The sequence below is a fragment of the Symsagittifera roscoffensis genome, chromosome 8 (assembly GCF_963678635.1).
Source record: "Symsagittifera roscoffensis chromosome 8, txSymRosc1.1, whole genome shotgun sequence".
NCBI lineage: Eukaryota > Metazoa > Xenacoelomorpha > Acoela > Convolutidae > Symsagittifera > Symsagittifera roscoffensis.
In genome coordinates, this window is record NC_087069.1 from 47,906,394 (window position 1) to 47,931,785 (window position 25,392).

At 35.4% G+C, this 25,392-nt stretch overlaps 1 protein-coding gene across 5 annotated transcripts; it reads right to left on the reverse strand.

Annotated features, from left to right (window-relative positions):
* Positions 1-1,164: 1,164 nt before the first annotated feature.
* LOC134852840 (uncharacterized) lies at positions 1,165-21,898 on the reverse strand. Of its 5 annotated transcripts, XM_063868667.1 has the most exons (13): positions 21,683-21,898; positions 21,359-21,613; positions 21,188-21,214; positions 20,529-20,960; positions 20,137-20,336; positions 17,463-17,631; positions 16,738-16,894; positions 10,435-10,558; positions 9,329-9,524; positions 5,025-5,222; positions 4,552-4,731; positions 3,812-3,877; positions 1,165-2,175 (listed from the first exon to the last, which is right to left on the reverse strand). In XM_063868667.1, exons 1-13 carry the CDS (start codon positions 21,885-21,887, stop codon positions 2,006-2,008), a joined length of 2,379 nt encoding a protein of 792 aa, XP_063724737.1. In that variant the 5' UTR covers positions 21,888-21,898; the 3' UTR covers positions 1,165-2,005. The 5 variants fall into 5 exon arrangements, with proteins under 5 accessions (XP_063724737.1, XP_063724742.1, XP_063724741.1 ...); XM_063868672.1 differs by lacking the exon at positions 3,812-3,877 and having other exon boundaries at positions 1,165-2,147; positions 4,626-4,731; XM_063868671.1 differs by lacking the exon at positions 3,812-3,877 and having other exon boundaries at positions 1,165-2,153; positions 4,626-4,731.
* Positions 21,899-25,392: the final 3,494 nt, after the last annotated feature.

The following is a 25,392-nucleotide window of genomic DNA, read 5'->3' on the forward strand; positions in this document are numbered from 1 at the left end:
ACAGGTACACCCATTTACCAGGCCTCCGTATTGAATTATTTGCTTAGTAGTAGAATTGTAACACTTAACCATCACCCCTCTGGCTATATAATATATCATTTTGGAAATCACTCCAGAAAGGTGGTCAAGTTTTGTTTTGATTTTTTACTTTTTCACTCTTGATTACTCATAACTCTTAAAAACCTGTACTAAGGCACCGCATGGGTACTCTACGGATCCGTGATTTTTTTATGTGCTAGCCGAATTCTTAGTACAACGGAATCTGCGTCATTTCAGCTTTCTGCATAAAAATTCAACAAACTAGTCTCTATTAGGCGTGAAAATGAAAACACTATTTTGTTTTAAAAAAAAACAGTGCTAAATGGTTCGCTAGAGAGGAGACTAACGCCAAATTTCATGTTCAGCATAAACCTATTTTTTTTTTTAACGAAAACTTACGTCTTTCAAAATTTGTTAGTATTGATTACATGTTTGTGTTTTGATAAAATTTCATTCGCATCAATATTGATTTAATATTAAGGCAGCAAAGAATGTGACCCCCCTGGATTCGTTCACTGTCCTCTCTTATGCAATATTAATAAACTTTGCTTAAACTTACTTAGTTCACTTATACCAGAGAGTTAAAATCTTCTTCAAAAACTTCTGATAGTTTTCAGTTATTTTCATACACGCGAAAGCAAAGCATGTTTAGAGCAAGTTAATAATAAATCATGATCATCGAAATTTTTTTTTGGCTTTAGACACCGAGGAAATAAATGTTTAAGTAATACACAGCCGCGGTTAAGCTCCCTTTGAGAAAAATCATTTCAAACTCGCTATCTCTTGTTTCTCCTTAATTATGCTCTTTGATTATTCTGTTATTTTACCTAAAAGAAAGAAGACCTTAACGTGTTTGCTCAAAAAAAAACATTTGGCCCGTCTCATTATTTTCGAGACTTCGAACGGAAAACTTTTGATTTCCTCTAAGAAAACTTGAGATTTCTTTTAATCGCGACTGAGAAATCTTTTAAACATTGCCTCACTCGACTTATTAATAAAGCACAAAACAACAAAGGCTTCGATAATTTTTTTGTTCAGTCCGTTAAGTGACAAAAGAGGCTCTTTCTACAACTTTACCTTGAATAGTCCGTAAGAAAATAATTTGAATGAAAATGTTTCTTATAAATCAGCTCAGCAGATCAAATCAAAACAATAGCTTTTCGAAACCGAAGCACTTTGTACAAAAATAAAGCTACGTACCAAAATAAATGGATATACACATGGAAAGCGCCAAATTTAAAAAACAGCAAATTTACATGATCACAAATTGTGCAAGAAAGAAAGAAGGTAGAGATATGCTATAGACAAGAAAACATTCATAAAAACTGTGGGCTCTTTTACCGTCCCCTGGCATACAAAATTAACAATTTTTGAGGACAATCAATGATTTTAGTAACTCCGATAGTATAAACTGATAGCGACAGCAACGGTATAAGTCATGTTTAAGAAAGAAAGTACAGTTGAAAGGAGGCTTGAATTTGTATTTAACAAACTTTTACGATGACAGCAACAGATGAATAATTATTTATGAGGGATGAGTTCAGACAACTTTGGAGACTATGTAAGCCACATACTTTATCAGAAGAGAAAATAAAACATCATCACCGAGTTGCATGAAAGTTTATAGCAAAAGTACGATGAACACCTATAATCAGAATTAATCTTTTTCAAAAGTAAACAATTCCCTTTTGAAACTTCGAATTTTAATCAAGTTTTAAATAAAAAATGGAGTTTTTATTCGCTCTTATTCAATACAGTTTTCTTAAATTTCGGCCTCAAAATCATTATCTGTCTTTTTTCATCACATCAGTGTAATATTTATCAATTGAGCTCTTTTCGTATGAACAAATCTCGTAAAGAATTCCATATCTGCCCTTCAGAAAACATGACGCAGACTTAACATTGAGCTATGTCTGAAGTTATAGAAGAGATGTATACTGTTTCAGAAACGTGCCGCACCTTTTGCTCACAATTCGGCAGATTGATACACATTTTCCGGTGAGTCGTCATCTTCGTTTGGCTGCTGTAATGTGGCACTCTGGATGTTCGATTCAGGAGGCGTCAGAATAAACTCAACAGGGGGCAACACGTTGTCACTGGCAAAGGACCTGACACTTCCAGGCTCGATATTGTTTTCTGACATGGACATTGGGTGTGTAATCATGGTGTATATAATATTAAACAGAGCTTCACATTAACTCCGATACAAAAATATTGGCCAATGTTCAGGCTTAAGAAAAACTGACAAAAAATTACAGCGATGTTTTTATATTTTTGAACACTAAGGCGAAGCTGCGCTTCGCAAACACTTGCGAGAAGACGACAAAAAACAACTCTATCAAGTTAGATAAGAAAAAGTAGAAATAAGCCTCGATTTAGCAAAAACTCGGCTACGTGTAGGGTTCGAATCTGCGACCTACTGCAATTCAGAGTCTAACGCACTATCCCATCTTAACAACCGACAAATACTAGTCACGAATACAGCAATTACATATGCTAACAAATTGCCAATGCGATTCGACACTACATACAAACAGACTCACTTTTGCAATTAATAATTTGGAATAAAACAAACAGAAGGCACCCATACTAACTTTGCATGTCACAAATCGCAAAACATAAAGCCACATTATGAAAAATTATGCATTTCAAAAAAAAATGCGACATATTGAGTTTGAAAATTTCTAAAATCGAGTTTTTATTATTGTGATGTTGTTTGAAACTAATAGCTTTTTTCGGTTTTGATGCATCAACTCTGTTAATATAATACTATTCGAATGTCAAAGCACATGCTATCAAAGAGTTGTAAAGGTGCCCCACCATAAAAGTGCCGCACCAATATTTGCGACTTAGGTTGGAAAAAAAGAAGGTTCGTACTTATACACTACAAGTATTTCAAGAGAATGCACGATTCAATCTTTCTCTTCCACATAAATCAAGCATAAAAGCACATTTCGCATACACTCACTCGAGGGAATCTTTTCAGAAAAACGGGAAAACCTGGCCCTTTGTTTATCTTTTGCGATCAACAAAATCCTGATTTCAAACAACATGATGACCGAAAACTGAAAACCGGGTCATTAGGTTTTCCCATTATAGCCCCCCCCCCCACCCCCCCCCCCCCATTGAAATTAAACAACAATACAGCTAAATTGAATTTTGGTTATACAATTCGGTGATTAAAATTTGCTCTGCTTTGATCAGTAAACACCGTCAACAGACAGTTGGAAAAGAGTCAATGAATGCACGCAACAAAAGAAAAAAAACTGGCTTTTTTTGCAAAAACTTTCAACTTTTGAACTTCCAAATAACAATTTATGGCATTAAGCTCTTTGAATTTCTAGAATAAATAATGATTGACACTTTTATGATAAAATTAGCCCTATTTGAAAAAAAAAACTGGATTAATAGGTAGTTTTTATTTTACTGGGAAATCCAAAAAATAAGTTCTACTTTGGAAACTAGAACTCAATCACGTTTTCCGTGACCTTTACACTTTGCTGTTCAATTGTAGAGTTTGCATTCCGTTTAGAAAAGGAAATGAACTGAACTGAACTTAAAGACATCAAAAGTTATACAGTGATAAGTGAATTCAAGCCTGAAAAAATGCAATGAATATCGTAGAAAAAAAACAAAAAAATCACCACAACCTATGCAAGAGTCTAAACTACGTTCATCCACTATTAAAAACTTCATTGGATATCTAATGCAACCTCTTAGCACAAAGGATTTCAAACATTTTTGAAAGAAAAAGAATGCAAGAATCACACACCTAAAGTAAATGGCTCCACTCCTTCGAGATCATCCGGAAAAAACGTTGAGTCATTGTCAAACACTCCTGATCCAAGATAAGATATGTTACAATAGATGATGACACGTTTGAACACAAAGGCAAAGCCAAGCTTTGCCTAATTTGCATTAAAAAGTCAAAAACTGGATTATATAAAAAAAATACTGAGAAACCAACTTTTAACCATTTCGCAAAAGTGAAAGTATGGCCAAGAAACAAGAGGACATATAAATACAAACAAGGAAACTGAAAAATAAATAGCCATAGCCCACTCACAGTTGGAAAAGAGTTCTGAACGGATGGAAATTGAAAAAAAAATGACTTGTTTATTCCAAAATCTTCAACTTCTGAAGAAAAAAATAGATGGCCTTAAAGCTCTTTGAATTTGTCAAAAAATTTATGATGGACACTTTTTTGTTAAAATTAACCCAAATTGAGAAAACTGGATCAGTAGGTAAAATTTTCATTTCGCTGGGAAATCTGATAATTAATTCCATTTTCGAAATTAGAAGTCGATCACGTTATGCAAAATCAAAATTGAGCATGAACAAATTTTAGACTTTTTCCTGAAAAAAAACAAAAATAATATGCAAGTCCTATATAAGAGTATGCACTACGTTCATTACTCTTAATAATTTAACTGAAAAATATCTTTCAGTCTTAAAAAAATTTCATTTACAACGCTAGAGATTGTAACATATCCCTCAAGAACTCCAAATTACCTTGCGGCTCACCCTGGTTTAGACCTGCTACCATGACTTGTGTTATTTGAGGCGAAAATGATATCGAGTCAGACATGGCATGCAGATCTGTATAACCACTTCCTCTATCACCCATTGGATTGATATTCATATTCATCTGCTGTTGGTCCATCGGCGAGGGCATTAAAACATCGCTGAGCACTTAAACGACAACTAATATATATTTTAAAATTTTAACACATTTTTTAAAATAAATTATTGAAACTTGAATAAAAAAAGTCAATATTTCTCAGCTCATCCCCCCACTAAAACAACAGTTTCCCCAATTAATATTATGGATACATTCAGTCCTTTTTAGTTAACTCAAATATATTCCCCATTAAAACAATATGCGTATGCAAACCGGATGAAAACCATTGTTTTTAAACTTAACTTCAAGGAGGTGTAGTGAAATTTGATTGGACGCCTTTGAAAACGGATCAGAAATAACTAACCTGGACTGAACTCGTTCTGAAAAAAGCTACTTGATGCTGGGGTACTGAGGCCGCTCAGACTCATTTCCCTAATTGCTTCCGATAACTGATTTCCGTCGCGATATATTTCTTGATTTGGAGAAGACACTACGCTCGCCGTTTCAGAGTAGTAATTTGCCAAAACCGAAATCGGTTGTCGAGTTTCGTTTCGCAACAATACTAAAACGTAGCCAACATTCGTTTTCCGTTTCTATTTGCCGTATTTCCGATCTAATTAAACTAGTTTTTTGGTGATCTTTACACTTTGCTGATCGATAGGGGAGTTTGCCCTCCTTTTAACAAAAGAAAAGAAGTGATCTTGGAAAGAAATCAAAAGATTAACCGCGAAAAATCAAATTTGAGCCTGAAAAAATTTTAAGACTTTACCTGAAAAAAATCATAGCGACATCTATACGTTCACCATCTCTTTGAATCGTAATGAAAAAATCAATGAACAATCTGCAGCAACTACAAAATTTCTTGTTTTATTCATTACCAATACGCCGAAACAAATTGAGGGGTACTAACTTGCACATTAACTCGACCGATTTAAAATTAAGTGTCTTCATGACTAGATTCGTTTAACTGGTCTGGCTCTACACGCTGTGGTCTTAAAACGTTCACAGTAAACGGAGTTGTCACCTAAATAAACTTCTGTTATGTCGAAAAAAAAACAGATGAACATCAGACATCGAAATGTGAAACTGAAATCCAGAAGACCGAAAAAATGACTTAATTTCCTTCGACATTAAATAAAAAAACAAATATATCGCATTTAAGCTTTTATATGCTCGCCACTATCTAAAAAGAAGTGAACCAATTTGAGAAAACTGGTCAATAGTCTTTTTTTAATCCGCCGTGTAATCTTAAGAAAAAATATTAACACCAACTTTCGAAACAGAGTCATTTTTCGTTTTTTCTCCCGAGCCATTTGCACTTTTGGCATAGAACCGCGAAAATTTTCTTTCCGCAAAGCAAGTGAATTCAAACCAAACTTAAAGAAACCAAAGTTCAAAAAAGAAACAATTTGAGTGAGAAGAACTTTTGGAAATGTTTTCCACAAAAACAAACGAACGATAAACTAAATGTCTTCACTTCATTCATTGGCACTTAAAAAAGCCAGCAATTTGAAAACAGCTGAAACCTCACTTTAAAACCAATTATAGGATTAAAATGTCTGGAAGAATGTAAAAAAAAATCAATTATAGACACAGACGCGAAGTTGCACATCGCAAACACAATCAAAAACATGACCGATATAACGCTACTGGGAAAAACTGAATGAGTAAAACTTTGAGTCTTCAAAATTTATTAAGTGACGCACGCCAATTATGACGCATTAGCAGTACCAGTTAATTTGATTTAAAAAATTTTACCAACTAACAAGCCTCGGCTTGTAATATCATTAGCATTGGCTGTAATAATAGCTGGTTATTGCTCAAAATGAACACTTTCAAAATGAACACATTTTATCGCAAAAAAATTTGTTTCGCAACAATACTTGCGACTTAGGTTGGAAAAAAAGAGATAGTTCATACTATAAAAAACATTGCTTGTGTGAAAAAAGCTAAATTTAGAGAGGCGAAAAGAAGAAGGACCAAAACAGAAAAACGCATTTATCAACTGAGAATATTTGGTTTTCTAATTTCATAGGACACTGATATCCAAACCTACAGAGGCATTTAAATCCCAGTGTACCACACAAAAAATATCATGTAATGTAAACTTCCGAAAAACTCATGAACAAGAAAATAGCTATGGGACGCTCTGTTTTGTTCAATTGCTTGGGTTTTTCCCCGAATCTTTTGCAGCAAAGCGAACACACTTAATCAGTTTAAGCAACCTGCAAAAAAAACAAGTTTTTGTTCCAACAATTTCACAAGTGAAGGAAAAAAGGCGGCGTGTTTTTTTCCGATTTTGAATACCTCAAAGACAGCTTACATAGGGTCCGGGTGGTACCATTTTAAACACTATTCACTGTTATTCTAGTTAAAAAATCAAAATTGTTTTAAAAAAGATATAAATTGGTCAGAAAAAATTAATTTGAACATCGAGCGTCATTTTAGGAATAATTACCTCCTTCTTGCAGTTTTTATCTAATTCAGCCGCTCTTCAATAAATAGCGTAAGCAAAAAACTGAAAAAAAAATTCGAAAAATTTCGTGCCTTTCTTCAGCGTTCAAAATCTCGAGCGTTCAAAAATTACGTGCTAAAGCAACCGACCTCCCGGAATTCTCTTAAATTTCAAAAGAACTCTTGATCGATTACCTGCATCCCACGCACTTGTTTGCGTCTAGCACTATCAAAAACGTACCAGAATTACACACAAATGACTACGAGATTCGCTGTGCAATAACTATCAAAACGTAGGACACACAAAAACATAGCCATCAGCCAGTTGAAAAGTGCGAATGAACACAAGACCAAAATTAAATGAATGAATGTTTTTTTTTGGAAAAAATACATCTTTCAACTTTTCAAATGAAGCTGTTTGATTATCAAGAATCTTGTACGATTGACGCATTTGTGATACAAAAAAAACCGGCCGATCTGGATCAAAGTGGTTTTTTTTATTCCGCTGAGGATTCTAAAACTTACACAAAGGCGAAGCTGCGCTTGGCAAACTGGCCAGAACACGACAAAAAAGCAGCTCTATAAAAGAGAAATAAATCTCGAATTATTAAAATCGATCCTACGACTTAGCTTCGATCCTACGACCTAGATATTATGAGTCTCACGGACTAACCACTCGTCCACGGACGCTTAACAAGCCACCAACACTAGTCACAAATGAAGCAGAGATCAGATGCTAAGAATTTTCCAAAACTATGGATTGACAGATTGAGATTATAGCAAAAGTGCCACCAAAGGGAGTTATGGGGACTTTTATTTGCGAGTTAGTTTAGAAAATAAAGATAGTTCGTACTAATTCACTAAGCTCGCTATTGTAAAAACCAAACACCTTAGACTGTCCAAACTTGAACGCATCAACGTTTAGTCGCGCCAATTTCGCTTGTTTGAATTTCCCTTCCACTTACGAAATGAAATTGAATTGAAAAAAAAAAAAATCAAACATGAAGCCGCGATAGATCAAATATGAACTTTTCGCTGAAAAAACTTAAAAGGCTATCAAGATCTATATAAGTATCCTCACTACGTTCATTGACACTTGAAAACCAAATCCACATTCCAAATAAAGATCATTCTAGTGCTGATTTAAATTATCCGGACAAAACTTGAATTTTCAAACGCGTTTTTCTCAAATTGAGTTAAGATTAGACAAAAAGTGAAGAGAACAAAAGTTGCTTAGAATTTCCCTAGAATTAATATGGTGCCATTGTTTCTCCGAAACTCTTTCCAAATATTTTACCCCAAAAATGGGTCATTTTGGCTTTTTTCAATTAATCAAGAATTACGCTAAAACTACTTGGTTAATTGATAAAAAAATTATAACACAGGAAGCCTCTTACGCACTTCAACAAAGTTTAAGCAAGGTTAAATCTCCAAAAATTCGCGCAAATTGTTTAAAATTTATTTTTAAACAGAGATTCTGGGTTTTATATGGTAAAAATCACATTTATTGACTATCGAGTGAAAAATTTTTCTCTTATACTAATTTTTGGAGATTTAACCCTGCTTAAACTTTGTTGAACTGCGTAAGAGGCTTCCTCTGATATAATTTTCTCATCAATTAACCAAGTAATTTCAGCGTAATTCTAGATTTATTGAAAAAAGCCAAAATGACCCATTTTTCGGGTAAAATGTTTGTTAAGAATTTCGGAGAAAAAATGGCACCATATTAATTCTGGTGAGATTCTAAGCAACTTTTGTTCTCTTCACTTTTTGTCTAATCTTAACTCAATTTGAGAAAAACGCGTTTGAAAGTTCAAGTTTGTTCGTTTTGTCCGGATAATTTAAATCAGCACTGTATGAATGATTTTGTTTTGAGAACGTAATGTTCTATTGAAAATTATTCTTTGATCTATTTTGAATTTCTGCTGTTAATTATTCAATTTTTGAAACAAAAACAATTAAAAAATAGCGAAATAAAGGGAGCGCAACTAATTGAAAAACATATACAAAGGCGATGCTACAGTGTAAACATTTGAGCGGAAAAAAAACAAAAAAGGCCTTACACTGCCAGAAAAGTAACAAAAAAATAATCAAGCACTGGGGATCCAAAATGCAACCATCGGCGGCCGAGAACCCATTATACCGATTACTTGCACAAATACTTTCCTTTCATGTCGTTAATTATGAATAATGACGTTTAAAATAATTACTTACATTTGCATCTGCTGTCGTCAGTTTTCTTGAGTTCTTTGTGAATGCGAAACGCCGCACTTTCCAAGGTTTGCGCTTGTGAAACTGGATAAGAGAAGTGGTCTATTTTTATCATTTGAGTTGCATCCATCCTTATTATGGACACCGCAATCTTGCACTCGGGCTGTGAAGTACTGAATCGGAGAAGAAAAGTACCAATCTAAAACATAAGCAACTTCAAAAAACGTTTTTTTTTCTTAAAAAAATTGCAAAACTTCAAGACAATGCTTCTAGTTTTAATTCAGACAATCAGACAGTGCTTGAACTACTGTGCTGAACAATGTGATAATCTGCTTGATAGCTAATGAAAGGTCTTTTGAGAACCAATACATCCAGTAGCAGATTTAGGGAGGGGAGGGGGGGATTGCGCGGACGCCCTCGCCCCTCAGGGATTCGACCCCCTGCCGACCATTTTGAGATATCCATGTTTGGCTGACTGACCTTAAAAATTTTTTAAGGAGCCTTCGGTGCCAATCTATACTAATTTTGAGGGGAGCACGCGCCGAAAAAACGCAATTTTTTGGTCGAAATTTTCCAAAAAGTGCCTCAAAACGCCTTTTGTTCAAAAATTTGCATGCGGCGCAGATTATTCGGTCAAATTAAGGTCTTTTTAGTGGTTTGGGAGAGCTCAGAAAATCAATTGGTCGACCAAAATATTGACAAAGTTTTCAAAATTTTTTCGAAAATCCGTAAACCTAGTACGTGCAACTTAGTAAAAAAAAGATGGTATACAAAATGAAGGGTCTACTAAACAATTACCACCCCCTTTCAAGAAAGGTAGTAATAACTAAGCAAATTAATTTAGTCGAATTTTCGACCAATCAGGATGCCGCAAAATTCAAATTTTAAATAGAGCGCTCTAGTGCCAGATTTTTGCTTTTATTTATAAGCGTGGTTATTCTTTAGTAGATACCATAGGGCGATTGTTAAGTAGATCCAAATTGAATTTTGAAAACAAAACAATTTTGCAGGATAGTCGTTTCCAGAACAGCAACTGCCAATCCTTGTAGCAATTTGACACATTTTAGTTTTCCCGTTTTGAAGGTTAAGATGTCTCACTATTTACTTACTGGTTGTTTTGACAGAATTTTTTCAGCCTGTTCTTTTGTCATTATTCCCATGTGTACTCCGTCTTTGATCATCCTCCCAAAATTCTCTCGCTTAACCACCGTATCTTTTGTACTCTCTCGTCCCCTAAATATTGAATTTTAACATTGAAAATAAAAACACTTTGAAATATAAATAACTTAAAGAAATAACTAAAGACCATATAGAACAAGGATAGCAGGTTACTGTTCAAGTATCACAGAAAGTTCCGACCATTGTCTCAAAAACTACCAAAAAATTTTTTTCTCAAATTAGTGTCGCTTTTTCTTCGAAATGTGACAAAAAAATCTGAACAAGAAAATGAACTTAGGCGTATTTGGCAACCATAAAAAAGTAGCCCAATTGACAAAACAGTTTTTAATGAACAGCAACTAGAAAAAAGAAAAAAAAATTGCAGAAAATTTTTGAATTTTTCAAGTTTCTGATTCTCAAATTGGCGCTAAAAACTCCAAAAATTAAGTCTACTCAAGTAAAAATAAGTTCTCACGGCTTAAATTGAACATTAATAAGCTATTGTAATCCTGCGAGCTCACCTTAGTAGCTTCAAAAAAGATCAAACAACACAAATTTAAAATTTTAATGTCGTTCGAATCACGACTGAAAGTGCTTTGATATGATAAAAAAAACTACCCAATCCGATGAAGATTTGTGGTACCTGATTTTGCGTCCAAAAAAAAACAAAGTTCCTCCACATTTTTCAAATGGTCGAACTAATATTAAAATTTAGTAGGCTGCATCGATTCAAATTGGAATGATTATTTAACGCATTGGAATTTGGATTAAAACCGCGCTCAAAAAAGGCACGAATGAGCGTTGAAAATCATCGATGAATAGAATAAAAGCGCGCATAATTTAGTCCAGCATGTTGGCTCCAATACGCTACAAAATTGCTGCTGGCAATTCAGAAAAATAAAACCCACTTTCGAAGACAGAGGTGAGTCTGAGCTTCGCACTAATTCTGATACAACGCCGGCGCAGCATTGCAAGCTAGTGAATAGAAAAAAAAACAGAAACAACGATGCAAAAAAATGGAAAATGATAGAATTTCAGGAAAACAGTCGAAATAACCACTAGTAGTAAATAAGCTTGGGTTATTTACCTAGCGGCCACAAGGTCGACAACAAATGGGTAGAAGCCCAATGAGCCGGGAAAAAACGCCAAAAGGAAAACTTAAAACCTTGCAACACAAACTAACAGATTTTTCAAAAAAATGTATCTTTTTTTCCATTTAAAGCAACACAAAATAAGTTAACTAGGCAGGCCGATAAAACATAAACCGAAACAATTCAGGCTGAATAAAGCTTTTAAACGAAAGGAAAAAACGAAAAACGAAAAAACAACAACTTCAGGGTTATTATATTACAACTTACCGGAATAAATCATTAAACATTTGCACCTACGATGTAGCCTGCAGACAGCGCAAAAAAAAACCCCAATTCGCAACTAAACATTAGTTTAAAAATTGCAACCTTGCAACACAAACTACATGTGTTATCCAAAAAAAATGTATCATTTTGTTCTTTTGAAGCAACACAAAATAAATTAACTAAGCCAACATGAACTGAAACAATTCAGGCCGAAAGAGCTTTTTAGCAAAAAAAAACGAACAAGAAAACCAAAAATAAACACCTCAGGTCAGGGATGAATTTTTTTTACAAACTATAGAAATAAATCATAAGAAAAAAGTCCCTGATAGGGCATTTAAGCAGACGAATAATAAACAGACAAACGAAAGTCCGACAATTTAAATTTTCCGAAAAAAAAATTTAATTTCATACTTACTGAGAAAAAAACAATGTTCATCAACTCTTGAAAAAGTTTAATGAATAGATTGTCTTGACGAATCAAACGAGCTTAAGAAACGTTAGAGTGACTTTATTAAACAAGTTGTTCAGCTGGAGAAAAATCTGTATTCCAACTTGATACCGCTCTGCGCGTTGGAAATCAGATGAAAGAATGAAAGCGCGTATGAAACTTGATAAAACTTGAAAAAGCGCGTATAAAACATGAAATCACAGATGAAAGAATAGAAGCGCGTAAACGTGATAACGAGAGCGCGTTGGAAATCATAGATGAAAGAATAAAACCGCGTATAATTTAGTCCAGCATGTTGGCTCCAATACACAACAAAAATTGCTGCTGGCGATTCAGAAAAGTTAAACCCACGTTCAAAGACAGAGGTGAAGCTGAGCTTCGCACTAACTGTGATACAGCGCTAGCGCAGCATTGCAAGCTAGTGAACAGAGAAATAAACAGAAATAACAATAGAAAAACATGGAAAATGGAAATAACTTTCGGGAAAACAGTCAAAAAATAACCACCAGTAATAAATAAGTTTGAGTTATTCACCTAGCGGCCACAAGGACGACAACAAATGGGTAGAAGCCCAATGAGCCGGGAAAAAACGCCAAAAGGAAAACTTAAAATCTTGCAACACAAAATAACAGATTTTCAAAAAAAAAATGTATCTTTTTTTCATTTAAAGCAACACAAAATAAGGTAACTCAGCCAATAAAACATCAACCGAAACAATTCAGGTCAAAAAAAGCTTTTGAACGAAAAAGCGAAAAAACAACAAGCTCAGGGTTATTATCTTACAACTTACCGGAAAAAGTCTTAAAACATTTGCACCTACGATGAAGCCTGCAGACAGCGCAAAAAATCACCGATTTCTCAAAAAAAATCGCTTTCAAAATTGGTAACACAAACTACATGAAATTATCAAAAATGCATCATTTTGTTCTTTTGAAGCAACACAAAAAATTAACTAAGTCAACATGATCTGAAACAATTCAGGCCGAAAAGAAATTTTAAGCAAAAAAAACGAACAGGAACACCAAGAAAAAAAAACATCTAACGTCAGGGATATTAATTTAACAAATTACAGTAATAAATAATAAGAAAAAAGTCCCATAAGTGACAACTAAGCCGACAAACTATAAACAGACAAACCAAAATCCGACAATTCGAATTTCTCAGAAAAAAATTTAATTCCATACTACCTGAAAAAAAAAACCATGTTCATCAACTCATAGCGAAAAAATAACGAATAGATTGTCTTGACGAATCAATCGAGCTTAAGAAACGTTAGAGTGACTTTATTAGACAAGTTGTTCAGTTGGAGAAAAATCTGTATTCCAACTTGATAACGCTTTTTAATCACAAGATAATCGAAATCTATTTGAAAAAATGTCCGTACGGGACATGAACCTCAGACCTTAGGCCAAGTCGGAAAGAGTCTCGAAGTTGCTAAAGTTCACAAAAAAGCAACTTCAGAATTTCATACAGATTTGTAAGCAAAGTTGTTGACTGGAAAAACAGCCTAGTTCCCGATTACAAGAACAATGCTCTCGCAAGTGTAATAATGAAGTACCGAAAACTTTTTCATTTCACTTACCACATCTACATAATTTCTTAATCTACATAGACACTTGATAAGTCACTTCAAAAAATCAAACGCGTCTTAACACAAAAAGGAAAAACCGAATGCCTCAAACAATTCAAGCTGATATTTCGAACATGTGCTTCCCTTAAAATTGAGTTACTATGTTTTCACATCTGCTTTTTTGAAGCGTGAGCCTTGCAAAAAAAACAAAGGTTAAGCGGAAAGCTGATGACACCTCAACACTAACATACCAGGACAAACTATCCTACAGAAAACTAGAACACCACTAGTTCGAAAAAAAGCAACCGCATGTTTAAAATTAACATCTACCAAAGTTCGGCAGAAAGGCTCGTCTGGATTTGTCTTGAAAAGCTCATTTTAAGAAAAAACACTCAAACTAAGCCCACTCCTCTCTCAAAACACAAACGCATAAGAAACTCGTTTCAACAGTTAAACGAAGCAATAAATGGCCTCTAAGCAAGTAAAGCTTTACCTGAAACCTTCTATTTCAAATACAGACAAAAATAAAGACGTTTTAAAAATTTGGGTGTCGAAAATACAACAAGACAAAATATAGCCAACAGACAGTTGGAAAAGAGTCAACGAATGCAAGCACACAGAAAATTACGGACATATTTTAAAAAAAAAATTCAACTTTCGAATTTCAAAGAAAAAAAGCTAGCATCAAAGCTCTTCGAATTTCCGAAACAATTAATGATTGCCACTTTTTTTAAAAAGAATCAACCCATTTTGGGAAAACTGGATCAAAAAGTAAAAATTTTAGTTCGCTGAAAAATTCGATCTTAAAATTCCACTAACTAGAAGTCTATCACGCTGGAGAAAAACCTTTATTCCGACTTGATAAAGCTTGTTAATCACAAGATAATCGAAGTCTTTTTTTTAAAAATGAATTTCATACATACAGAAAAAAGTCCGTACGGGACAGGAACCTCAGACCTTAGTGTAAAGGCAACCGCGTTACCTCTCGGCCAAGTGGGAAAGAGTCTCGAAGTTGCTTAAGTTCACTAAAAAAAGCAACTTCAGAATTTCATACAGATTTGTAAGCGAAGTTGTCTACTGGAAAAACTGCCCGGTTCCCAGTTACAAGAATAATGCTGTCGCAAGTGTAATAATGAAATAACGAAAACTTTTCATTTCACTTACCAATCCTATATAAGTGCTTCAAGTCAACCGCATTACCTCTAGGCCAAAAGGTGAAAGAGTCTCGAAATTGCTTAAGTTCACTTAAAAAGCAACTTCAGAATTTCATACAGATTTGTAAGCAAAGTTGTTTACTGGAAAAACAGCCTGGTTCCCGGTTACAAGAACAATGCTCTCGCAAGTGTAATAATGAAGTAACGAAAACTTTTTCATTTCACGTACCACATCTATATAATTGTTCATCTACAGAGACACTTGATAATTCACTTCAAAAAGTTAAACGCGTCTTAAGACAAAAAAGAAAAACCGAATGCCTCAAACAATTCAAGCTCATATTTTGAACCTGTGCTTCCCTTAAAAGTGAGTTACTATGTTTTCACATCTGCATTTTTGAAGCATGTGCCTTGCAAAAAGACTTTTAACAGAAAGGTTAAGCTGAGTGCTGTATGACACCTCAACACTAAGATACCAGGACAAACTATCCTACAGAAAACTAGAATACCGCAAATTCGAAAAAAAGCGACCGTATGTTCAAAAATAATATCTACCAAGTTCGGCAGAAATGCTTGTCTGGATTGTCTTGAAAAGCTCATTTTAAGAAAAAAGATTCCAACTAAGCCCACTCCCCTCTCGAAACACACAAACGCATAAGAAACTCTTTTCAATAATTAAACGAAGCAATACGTGACCTCTAAGCAGGTAAAGCTTAAGCTGAAACCTTCTATTCCAAATACAGACAAAAATAAAGAAGTTTTAAAAATTTGGGTTCGAAAATACATCAAGACAAAATATAGCCAACAGACAGTTGGAAGAGAGTCAATGAATGCAAGCACACAGAAAATTACGGACATATTTTGTAAAAAAAATTTCAACTTTCGAATTTCAAGTAAAAAAGCTGGCCTTAAAGCTTTTTGAATTTTCGAAACGAATAATGATGGCCACTTTTTTAAAAAGAAGAATCAACCCATTTAGGAAAAATTGGATCAAAAAGTAAATTTTTTGGTTCGCTGGAAAATTTGATAATAAAATTCCGCTAACAAGAAGTCCGTCACGCTTTTCATGGCCTTTACACTTTCGCTGTTCGATAGTGGAGTTTGCCTTTCTTCTATACAGAGACGCCTCGCAGACATTGGCGAGAACACGGCAAAAAGCAGCTCTATAAAGTGCAGTAAGAAAAAGTAGAAATAAGCCTCGAATTACTAAAAATTCGGCTACGTCTCGGTTTCGATCTACGACCTAGAGAATATGAGTCTCACGCACTGACACTCAGCCAAGGAGGCTTAATAATTCAAAATGTTTCTATTTTCTTCATCCGATGACTCTCAAACAACGGAAGGGGGTGCAATTTTTTTCGTCACTTTAGAACACACAAAAACTAGATGAGAAAATAATACTTATAGGTCTATACTTCTCCAATCAATAAACATATGTTTTTTTTTCAAGTTAAGAAGCCAGAGGCCTAGCCCGAATGTTAGTTATTTAAATTTAACTACGCTATTGCTATCTTACAAAAGCTCACCTTGTAAATTGCAGCGCACGTGCGATTTGAACCCACAATCATATGACTGCTGGTCACCAATGCTTCACAACGCATATCAGATACGGAGGATCAATTTGCCGTTACAACTGAGATCGGAACATTCTATCATACTTATACATCGACCAGCGTTTCTTTTTAGCTATCAAAACTATCTGTAAATTTTGTAGGATGACAACTTACGATCTTTGCAAGTCAATGGAGTCGCAAATCTCCTGGAACCAACTCCATATTCTCTTCTTACTTCTCTCAAGCGGCTCTCCAACTAACTCATCTGCTGTCATTTCATTCGAAACACTACTTGTCCTAATATTAGCATTTCTTCTTCTTCGATCATCGTCTGGAGAAAAACTGTCAGATTAGATATATCACAACTAAATTTTCAATACTTCTCAGCTTCTTTTCAGAAATTCTTATCAAATTCGAATAGCTGTAGAACAAGGTTTCTATTGGACAGCCAACACTAAGCGAAACTATAAACCACGCAGTCTAACTCACCCTTGACTCCCCATTACCCCCCCCCCCCCCTCCTCTCCCAGACACAGAAGTTTATACATTCCCCTACATAAGCGCGTTTAAATCACCAAGCACAAGATGATATTTCTGTTCTACTAACGAACGCGCTAGAAAGACCAAATAACTTGCCGCTATTCATTTGGAAAGGATTATAAGAAGGATTGATTCGCCGCTATGCGTTATAAAGAAAGACATCGCGCGTTGACCATCCCAATTGACAATTTCAAAATGATTTCCGGTGAAATTTTTATTTTAGCAAAGACATTTAACTTTTACCTATTTTAAACTAGAATAGCTGGAATTAAAATCCTCAATATTGATTGTAATTTAGCACTGGATTTTATGAATATTACATGAGGTAGTTCAAGAGGAGCAGAGAGATCTACTATTACCTCTCGGTCGTTTTTTCCTCAAATCTTGCAGTAAAGAACAAATAGCGTGATAGATCGCATCTCGTGTAAAACTCGTAATCATATCATGACTGCCTTCGTTTTCAATCTCTATTTTTGGTATTTCCGAGCTGGTATTTCCAATTTTTGATATTTCCGACCTTTCAATCGCCTGAAAAACAAAAACTTGATTTCAGAAAGATATCATATCATTATAACTAGCGCGTAACGCACCTCGGTGATTCTAATTTTTGACAACGCATGAAAAACCGCATATATTGAAAATAAGATCTCCATCCTTCTAGTGTACTCTGACAGCACCCAATTAAAGGGTTTTTAATTTCAAATTTTGTGAAGTTTTTTGTATACAAGTTTTTCTTTATTCAAATTTTGAAAAACCATAAAACTTTGTAAAGTTTTTATATTTAAGTTCTCTGAAAAAATTTTAAAATTACATAAAAAAACGTCACATCTCAGAAACTAAAGCAATAGAGCAGTCGCAATTGGACGCAAGAATTGCAGCTCTTGAGAGTAATCTCACAGTACCCAACTACAGCGCTGGAAATTTCAAATTTTGAGAAAGTTCAAATTTAAGTTTTCTAAAACTTTTTATTGAAAAAACAAAAAAAAACGTAATTTCTCAAAAAATACTTGCCTGAAGATCATATACGCAACCCCTGAGAGTGCTATAACAGCCCCCAACTAGAGGGTTGCGAATTTCAGATTTTTAAAAATAATTCTAAATAAAAGTTATCTGAAAAATTTTCGAAAAAAATCATAACAAACGTCATATCTCGAAAACTACAAAGATTTGAGCAGTCACATTTACAAGCTACACCTGCGCACAGTTAGAGCCAACCACATTTAAAATCGCAACCCCTGGTTTCCCCTCACAAAGCCTCGCTATAGAAATGAGAACTTGAAAATTTGTGAAAAATTTTATATCTGAGTTCTTTGAACATTTCAAAAAATGACGTAACAAACGTTAAATCTCGGAACCTAAGAGCAGTCGTAACGTGACGCAAAATTTGCAACTTAGAACTGCTGAGAGTTCCCTCACAGAACCCAAATAGAAAGGATATCTCATTATTTTTTCTAAAATTTAAGTTTTCTGAAAAATTAAAAAAGAAACCATAAAATATGTCATATCTCAAAAACTAGAACAATTTGAGCAGTCATAATTGGAGGCAAGAATCGCAAACCTTGAGAGTACTCCGACAGCACCCACTACAGGGTTGGGAATTTCAAATATTGTGAATTACTTTTTATTTGAGTTTTCTGAAAACTTTCTGAAAAATCACAAAAAAACGTCGTGTCTCGTAAACTAAAAAGATTTGGGCATTCATAATTGACAGCCCTGGCATCATCGCACTATTGGGTTGCTGATTTCGATTTCGGTGAAATGAACATTGAATTGAAAATTCAAAATCGAAAAAAAAAATCTTGAAAACGTTCGTTTTTTCGCGCCATTTCCACGTTCGTATTCCACGAGTCACTTTCAGCAGATGAATTTCAATTGAACTCAAAAAGTGCATATATACCTAAGTGCATTCATAAATGCATCAATATGTATGAACCTACATCTGCTAAATTACAGACTGACTTTTCCTGAAAAAAAAAACAAACAAAAAAACTCAGCAAGACCTATATAAGAGTCTTCACTACGTCCATTACTCTTAATCACTTCGTTTAATTACACCACAAGATAACCAAAATTTTTTAAACAGCAAACATTCTCACAAACTACCACGGACAGCCGGTTGCTGTGCAAGTAGCAATGATGTTTCTGACCACCTTCTCAGAAGAAAAAAAAAATAACTTTTTTCCATGCTAGTACCTTTTTTGTACGTCGTATGATGATTCAACTTTACGAACGCTCAGAAAATTATTGAATTAAGCATAGAAGGCTCCAATTGTCTTCACAAAATTAAAAAGTAAAAAACATGAAAAAATTTTCGGAACTATTGATGATGCAACTATACGAACGCGTAGAAATTTATTGAATTAAGCATAAAAGGCTCCAATTGCCTTCACAAAGAAAATATAAAAAACATGAAAAAATTTTCAAAAAATATCAAAAAAATTTTGCCAGAGAGGAGATAAGCAAATCTTCAAAATCTAGTTTTCTTTTTAGAAAAATTAAGTTTTTTTGTAGACTAAACTGCTAATTTTCATATATAGCAAACGGAACTCGATTGCTTTACTCGCTTGAAAATTGACGAATAATCAAAAATTTCAAACCGGTTCACAACTAAAAAGGCTTTAAAATGATATAAAACTCGATCCTGTCCGATGATGATTTGTGGTACCTATTTTGCGCGAAAAACAAAAAAGAAAACTGAAACACTCGGATACAAAATTCCTCCCCATTTTCAATGGTCGGAACAACAAAATGAGTTCAACTTATTTGACGAGGATTTTGGATAGCCGAAGAGGTGTCGAAAAGATTTTCCAGTTAATTTCAGAGCTACACAAATCGTTCGCGTCAAAACCCGCCACAAAAATTTGAGAAAACCCAGATTAGGAACTTTTGCAACAAGCTGAGTTCGTTCAAAAATTTTGTACCGCTAGCTAGTAACACAACTTTTCCGAGCACGATATCATCTCTTCTTAGAGCGTTACAGATAAAATCATGCAGATAATTCTTTTGAAAAAAAAAATAAAAACAACTTCCAACCTCTAACGCATTTGCCAGAACTCCTTTGAACCTCGGCATAAGCATTTTGTCCACTATATTCTCAATAGTCTGGTCTTCATCGAACGACCCGAAAGCTAATTTCCACAAATAGTATCCGTCTGGATCTATGTCCTGTTTTGTATGTGTTTCGAGTACAAAATCCGGAGACACGACAAAGACTGGGAGCTTCTGGAAACTGGCTGAAAAAAAAGTAAAATTCTACGGAATTTTTCAGTCCCTGTGAGTTTTTGGCGCAATTGAAAAAAAAAATAGGATTTTTTACTTCTCACTTAATTTCAATGATTTTCTTGCTAATAGTCGAAAAGCCTTTGGAAACTGGTTGTAAAACATTTGAAATTTTGTGCAAATTAGCTGAACTAATTCAATTTAACCTGTCTCGGGATTTGGTCCAGATGGATTCGTGTATATAACCTCTATGTCAGGAAGTACAAACTTGAAAACGAGGTTGTAGTAACTCTTTGCAACCAATTCATTTGTATTTCTTCGACCGTCTTGTTTGAAACTTTCGAATTTCGAATTGCATTGAACTTGCAGGTCGGTCCATTCTAACCAATCAATGGTTTGGTTATCATCAGGTTGACGACAAAAACGTGGACAAATGCTACTTCTAGGTAAAGCTTCAGCGCTATCGCTAACTTTCGCCTTCTTCGTTGGTTTTAATTTGGTAGGTTCCAGTTTCAAGACTTCGGTTTCGTTAGAAAGAAATGAATTATATTGCTCATCGGACAAGAGTTGCAAATTTTCACTGTAGTATCTGGATGTTACCAGAAATATTTCACAAGATTTGCAGAAATTTTCTCTTTCTGGACAAAAAATAAGCTATTAAACATAACTTTCGGTCAAAATCGAACCACAGCAAAAATCTTCATACGACCGAAACACGAAACCGCAGCGAAATTTTCGAAGAGTTAACAACGAACACCGATCTTGGAGCGAAATCGGAATCCAACACAAAATTGTCTCAATACCTTTCATATCTCTGTTTAATTGTAAACGCATCATGTGGATAATAGATAAATGACGAACTTACCAGTTTCATGATTCATTGATAGTCCTTCTACAAACAGAGGTTTGTAATCAATAAACTTGTTAAGACCAACATGTTAGTTAAGACCAACAGTTTCATAACCATGTGGTACTCATTCCCCGTTAGAAATAAACAATTTTCCACCCTTTATAAGCTTTTATCGATACAACAAACCCCTGTCTTCCACGGGAAGATTGAAGGTCATTCTTACTCGTCCAAACGAGTAAAACTTTCCGACACTTGTCTGCGAAAGAAGAGCACTAAAACCCATCTCAATTACATTCAGGCTCGAAGACTGCAACGATTTCATGCGCTTCAAAATAGCTTTGACTAGCTTTTGTCGGTCCGCGTGCTGCTCGGTACTGAGGGAATTCCTCAGATCGGTCCTTGAAATTTTTATCAGAGCACCTATCAAGTCTGTGAAATCATCTAAACAACGTTCAGATTAATAAACAAAGAGCTTAAGAGGTTTTCAATTCATTACGGAAAAACTCTAACTTGACTTTCTGAAACTTAGCACAGCATTTACTGACAGTGGTCTGCGGGTTTTTAGAGCCTGCTGAAAGCTTTTGAAATAAGCTGTTAGATGAGGTACAATATCATTATTGTCATCAAAATTGTGTAAGAATGTTTCTGTCTCCACTTTCAATTCATCAAACTGTTGGATATCAGCAGACATTGCCACTGATTTTATCGTATCCATTCAACTCATAATGACCTGAATACATGTTCCATTTGGCAGTAAACTTCGCCCAGAAAACACAGCGTCACTGTATGAAATACTTAACCAGCATTTAGCGCATGATTCGCACTTACGGTGCTTCAACCAAATTGTTGAATTCAAAATGCGCTTCCTAATTAAACAAAAACAAGGTAACATTTGTAACAGTCGCCGACTTAAATCACATCTGAGGTTAAAGAAAAATAGGCCCTATAACCATTGGCTCAAGAGTCAGGGACACTATCTCTTGTATTTTTCTACCTCAAGTGGTCGGAGCCAATTCGGTTCACTTGCGACATGAGACCAAAAGCTTTGTTACATCTTAAAGGCCACTACCAAAATACCCCCCCCCCCCACTTAAAAATAAGAACGTCCCCATACTTAGGTCCAGGGATGTCGAATACTCGGATTTTTTGATATTCGTTATTCGCCGCGGCCCAACTATTCGATATTCGACTTCGGCCGAATAGTGCCCTTACTATTCGGATTCGGCTTCGGCCAAATGTTACTACTCGAACAACTATTCGGATATTTGGTTATTTTCTAAAAAGTATTGAACATAGCATTTTTCAAGTAGAATTGGCTGGGACTTGCGTAATAATGTAAAAATCGCGCCATTTTGCCACTCCTTTTTCTTTTCTATACTCGCACTTAGCCATCTTAAAAAAAAACAGAAAAATATTGTGAAACAAAACAGTAAACCAATATTCGGAATATTCGGGTTTTTTAGCAGTGGACCCTGGATTATTCGGTATTCGGCAAAAAAAAAAATATTCGGATTCGATATTCGGATTTCAAAATTTTAATATTCGGATTCGGCTTCGAAGTGCCGAATACTCGGTATTCGGGTCGAATACTCGGATTCGAATCGATATCCCTGTTTAGGTCTCAAAATACCCCCAAAACACTGTGCCATTCCGCCGGATGACACAGTATAACCTTCCCGCGACGGAAAAAAAAGTGACTAAAGGCCTTACGAACAGAAAAGTGTTGCGACGGAGGGTCAGAATGTTCTGGAATTTTTATTTTTAAAATTTCGATTTGAAGGAGAACATTTCTGAGAAATAGAAAAAAGACGGCCATTTTGAATAAAATAGAGAAAAAACAGAACGACGCCATATTTTGTGACGAACGGTTGTATCCGAGACGAGAAAATTACGGAGCCTCTTATCGTGGCAATAACACACGATAAGGACCTTAGTGACGGATATTTGTGGAGACGGAGGCTTCAGTGGGGGGAAGAGAAATACCACGGAACCCTCCCGGGACACGAAATATAGGAGATAAGAGTGTTGTCTCAAGAAAATCACGGGAGCGGAGGCTTGGTCCCCCAGAGACTGTTATATGTGAAGGGACTGTGTAAACTAGCCATAACAGTTGCTGTAATGTCCTAGATCTGAATTAAACACCGTTATTATTTAATATTTCAGAGCATGAGTAGATAGAGAAGGGAAAAGGTCAATCCATCTCCAATGGATTTAATATAAAACTGTCACACAAAAACATATAGAAATAGGTGGTTCGAGCCGTGTTTTTAATGACAATCACGTAGTCTGAGGATCCGAGACTCAGCTATGTGGTTGTGTTCGCATGCAAACGAAAGCTGATCAAAAGTCGTTTGACTGATGGCCTAAAAATAGTAACTTTTTACTTTGCCCTAGACAGACCAGAAAATCAACTGGCAAGGTCGAGACGGTGAAAAACGAGTGGAATTAAGGTAACTGACGCCTGCCAGTCGTCAATAGGTACTTTTTCTACGCTCCGTCGCTGTGTGATATTTGGGCGAATGTTACATAGACGTTTTTATGGCGCTCCTGGGTGGGCCTGTTAAAGGCATGAAACCATCATGATCAGCAAGCGTTTCAGCGACGTACCCTCCGCTCCGGGCGTATGCCCGAGTTAGAGGCCTTAATGACCGTTTTCGTACTAGGGGGAAGGTGCGTACCCCTCCGTCTAGTACGATTTAGCTTTTTAACTTAGTTAACACCGAAAATTCCGGGGGTCGGAGGGTTAGGTGGGAAATCTAGAGCCCGCTTGTCCTGAGGTCCCAGGACCAAAAACAATTAAAGAGAAAGCGTAAAACCAAACAAAAAATAGTGTATAACCAAGAAAAAGCCAAAAATAATTATTTAAAAACAAAAAAAAGTACAAAAAACAGTAAAAAATCCAAAAAAGACCAAAAACAGTAAAAAAACATAAAGTGACAGTTTATATGTTATTTCCGGACGAGATGTGATCTGACCTTCCTATTTGTTGTTGTTTCAGATTGATTTATATCGTTTCTGATAGAGAGATTGTGTGTTTTGGTGAAGGGTTGGGTACCCTCCCTCGAGTGTAATTTGAGTGTTTAAGCACGTTAATGGTGATTTTGCCGGTGACCGGAGGGTAGAGTGGCAGGCTGATCAACGTGTTCCACACTCAACAGGGACATCAAGGACAACATCCGCAACGACTGTTGGGTATCGTTGAAGCAATTTTAGTATCGTTCGGGTACTATTTCCTTAAAACTTAAGTGGTGGGGGGCACGATTGGCGCGGTCCGATTGTACCCTCCATCGATTACAAATTTCCGAGTTAAGGGTCTTAATTCGAATATTTTGGTGCAAAGGAGGGTATAGTACTATTTATTAACGACTATTTATAGATTATTGTCCTTACTATATATTACTTATCTCCTATTTAGACCCAAGAAACACCCATTTTTTGTCGAAAATTACCAATTTTCGACCAAACTGTAGAACCCCAAATTTTCGGATATCCGAGCTTTTCCGATAGGCAAAAAGCTTTTATATAGAGAGTAGCCACGTAGTTCGATCCCCTTTATTAAAGAAACCGCGTGAGCAAAGATTCAGTAGAAGTTAGGAAAACGAGAATTTTTCGACCAAAATTTTGATAATTTTCTGTATTTTGTCAATCTGTTTTGGGGATCGATTTTTTGAGTTTTTAGAGTTAGAGCAATAAAATTTTTTGCGTTAGGAGCGTGCTAGCATAACGTGCTCGGTTACTAGAGAAATTTTTGGATAACCCTCCGAGTAGCTCCGTGGATAGAGCTAACGACTTAAGGTTTGGAAAAGGAAGGAATCGGAGGGTCCAAATTTGATAGTTTTTGGCCAAATTTTTGTTTCTAAACCAATTTTGGTCCGGTTTTTTGCATTATTCCAGTGCCGTACAGGGCTACTACGCTCATTTCAAGTATTTTTAGGCACTTTCGACCGGAATTGCGAAAAAAGTCTTTCAGATCCTACACAGGTGGTGAAAAAGGCCATTTTGACGAACGCGTTTTTGGCGATTTCTCAAAGACTAGTTATCCGATCGGGATAATTTTGGTACCATAAGTCGACGTTTTTGACCACTTTTCCGAATCGCAACCGTTTTTGGGTTGATTATTTCGGAAAAGAAAAATTTTTTAGAATTTGTTGGTTCGGAGGGTCCAAGTAACGGGCAACCCTCCGAGCGGCAGAAAATTTTATCAAAACATCTTTTTATTC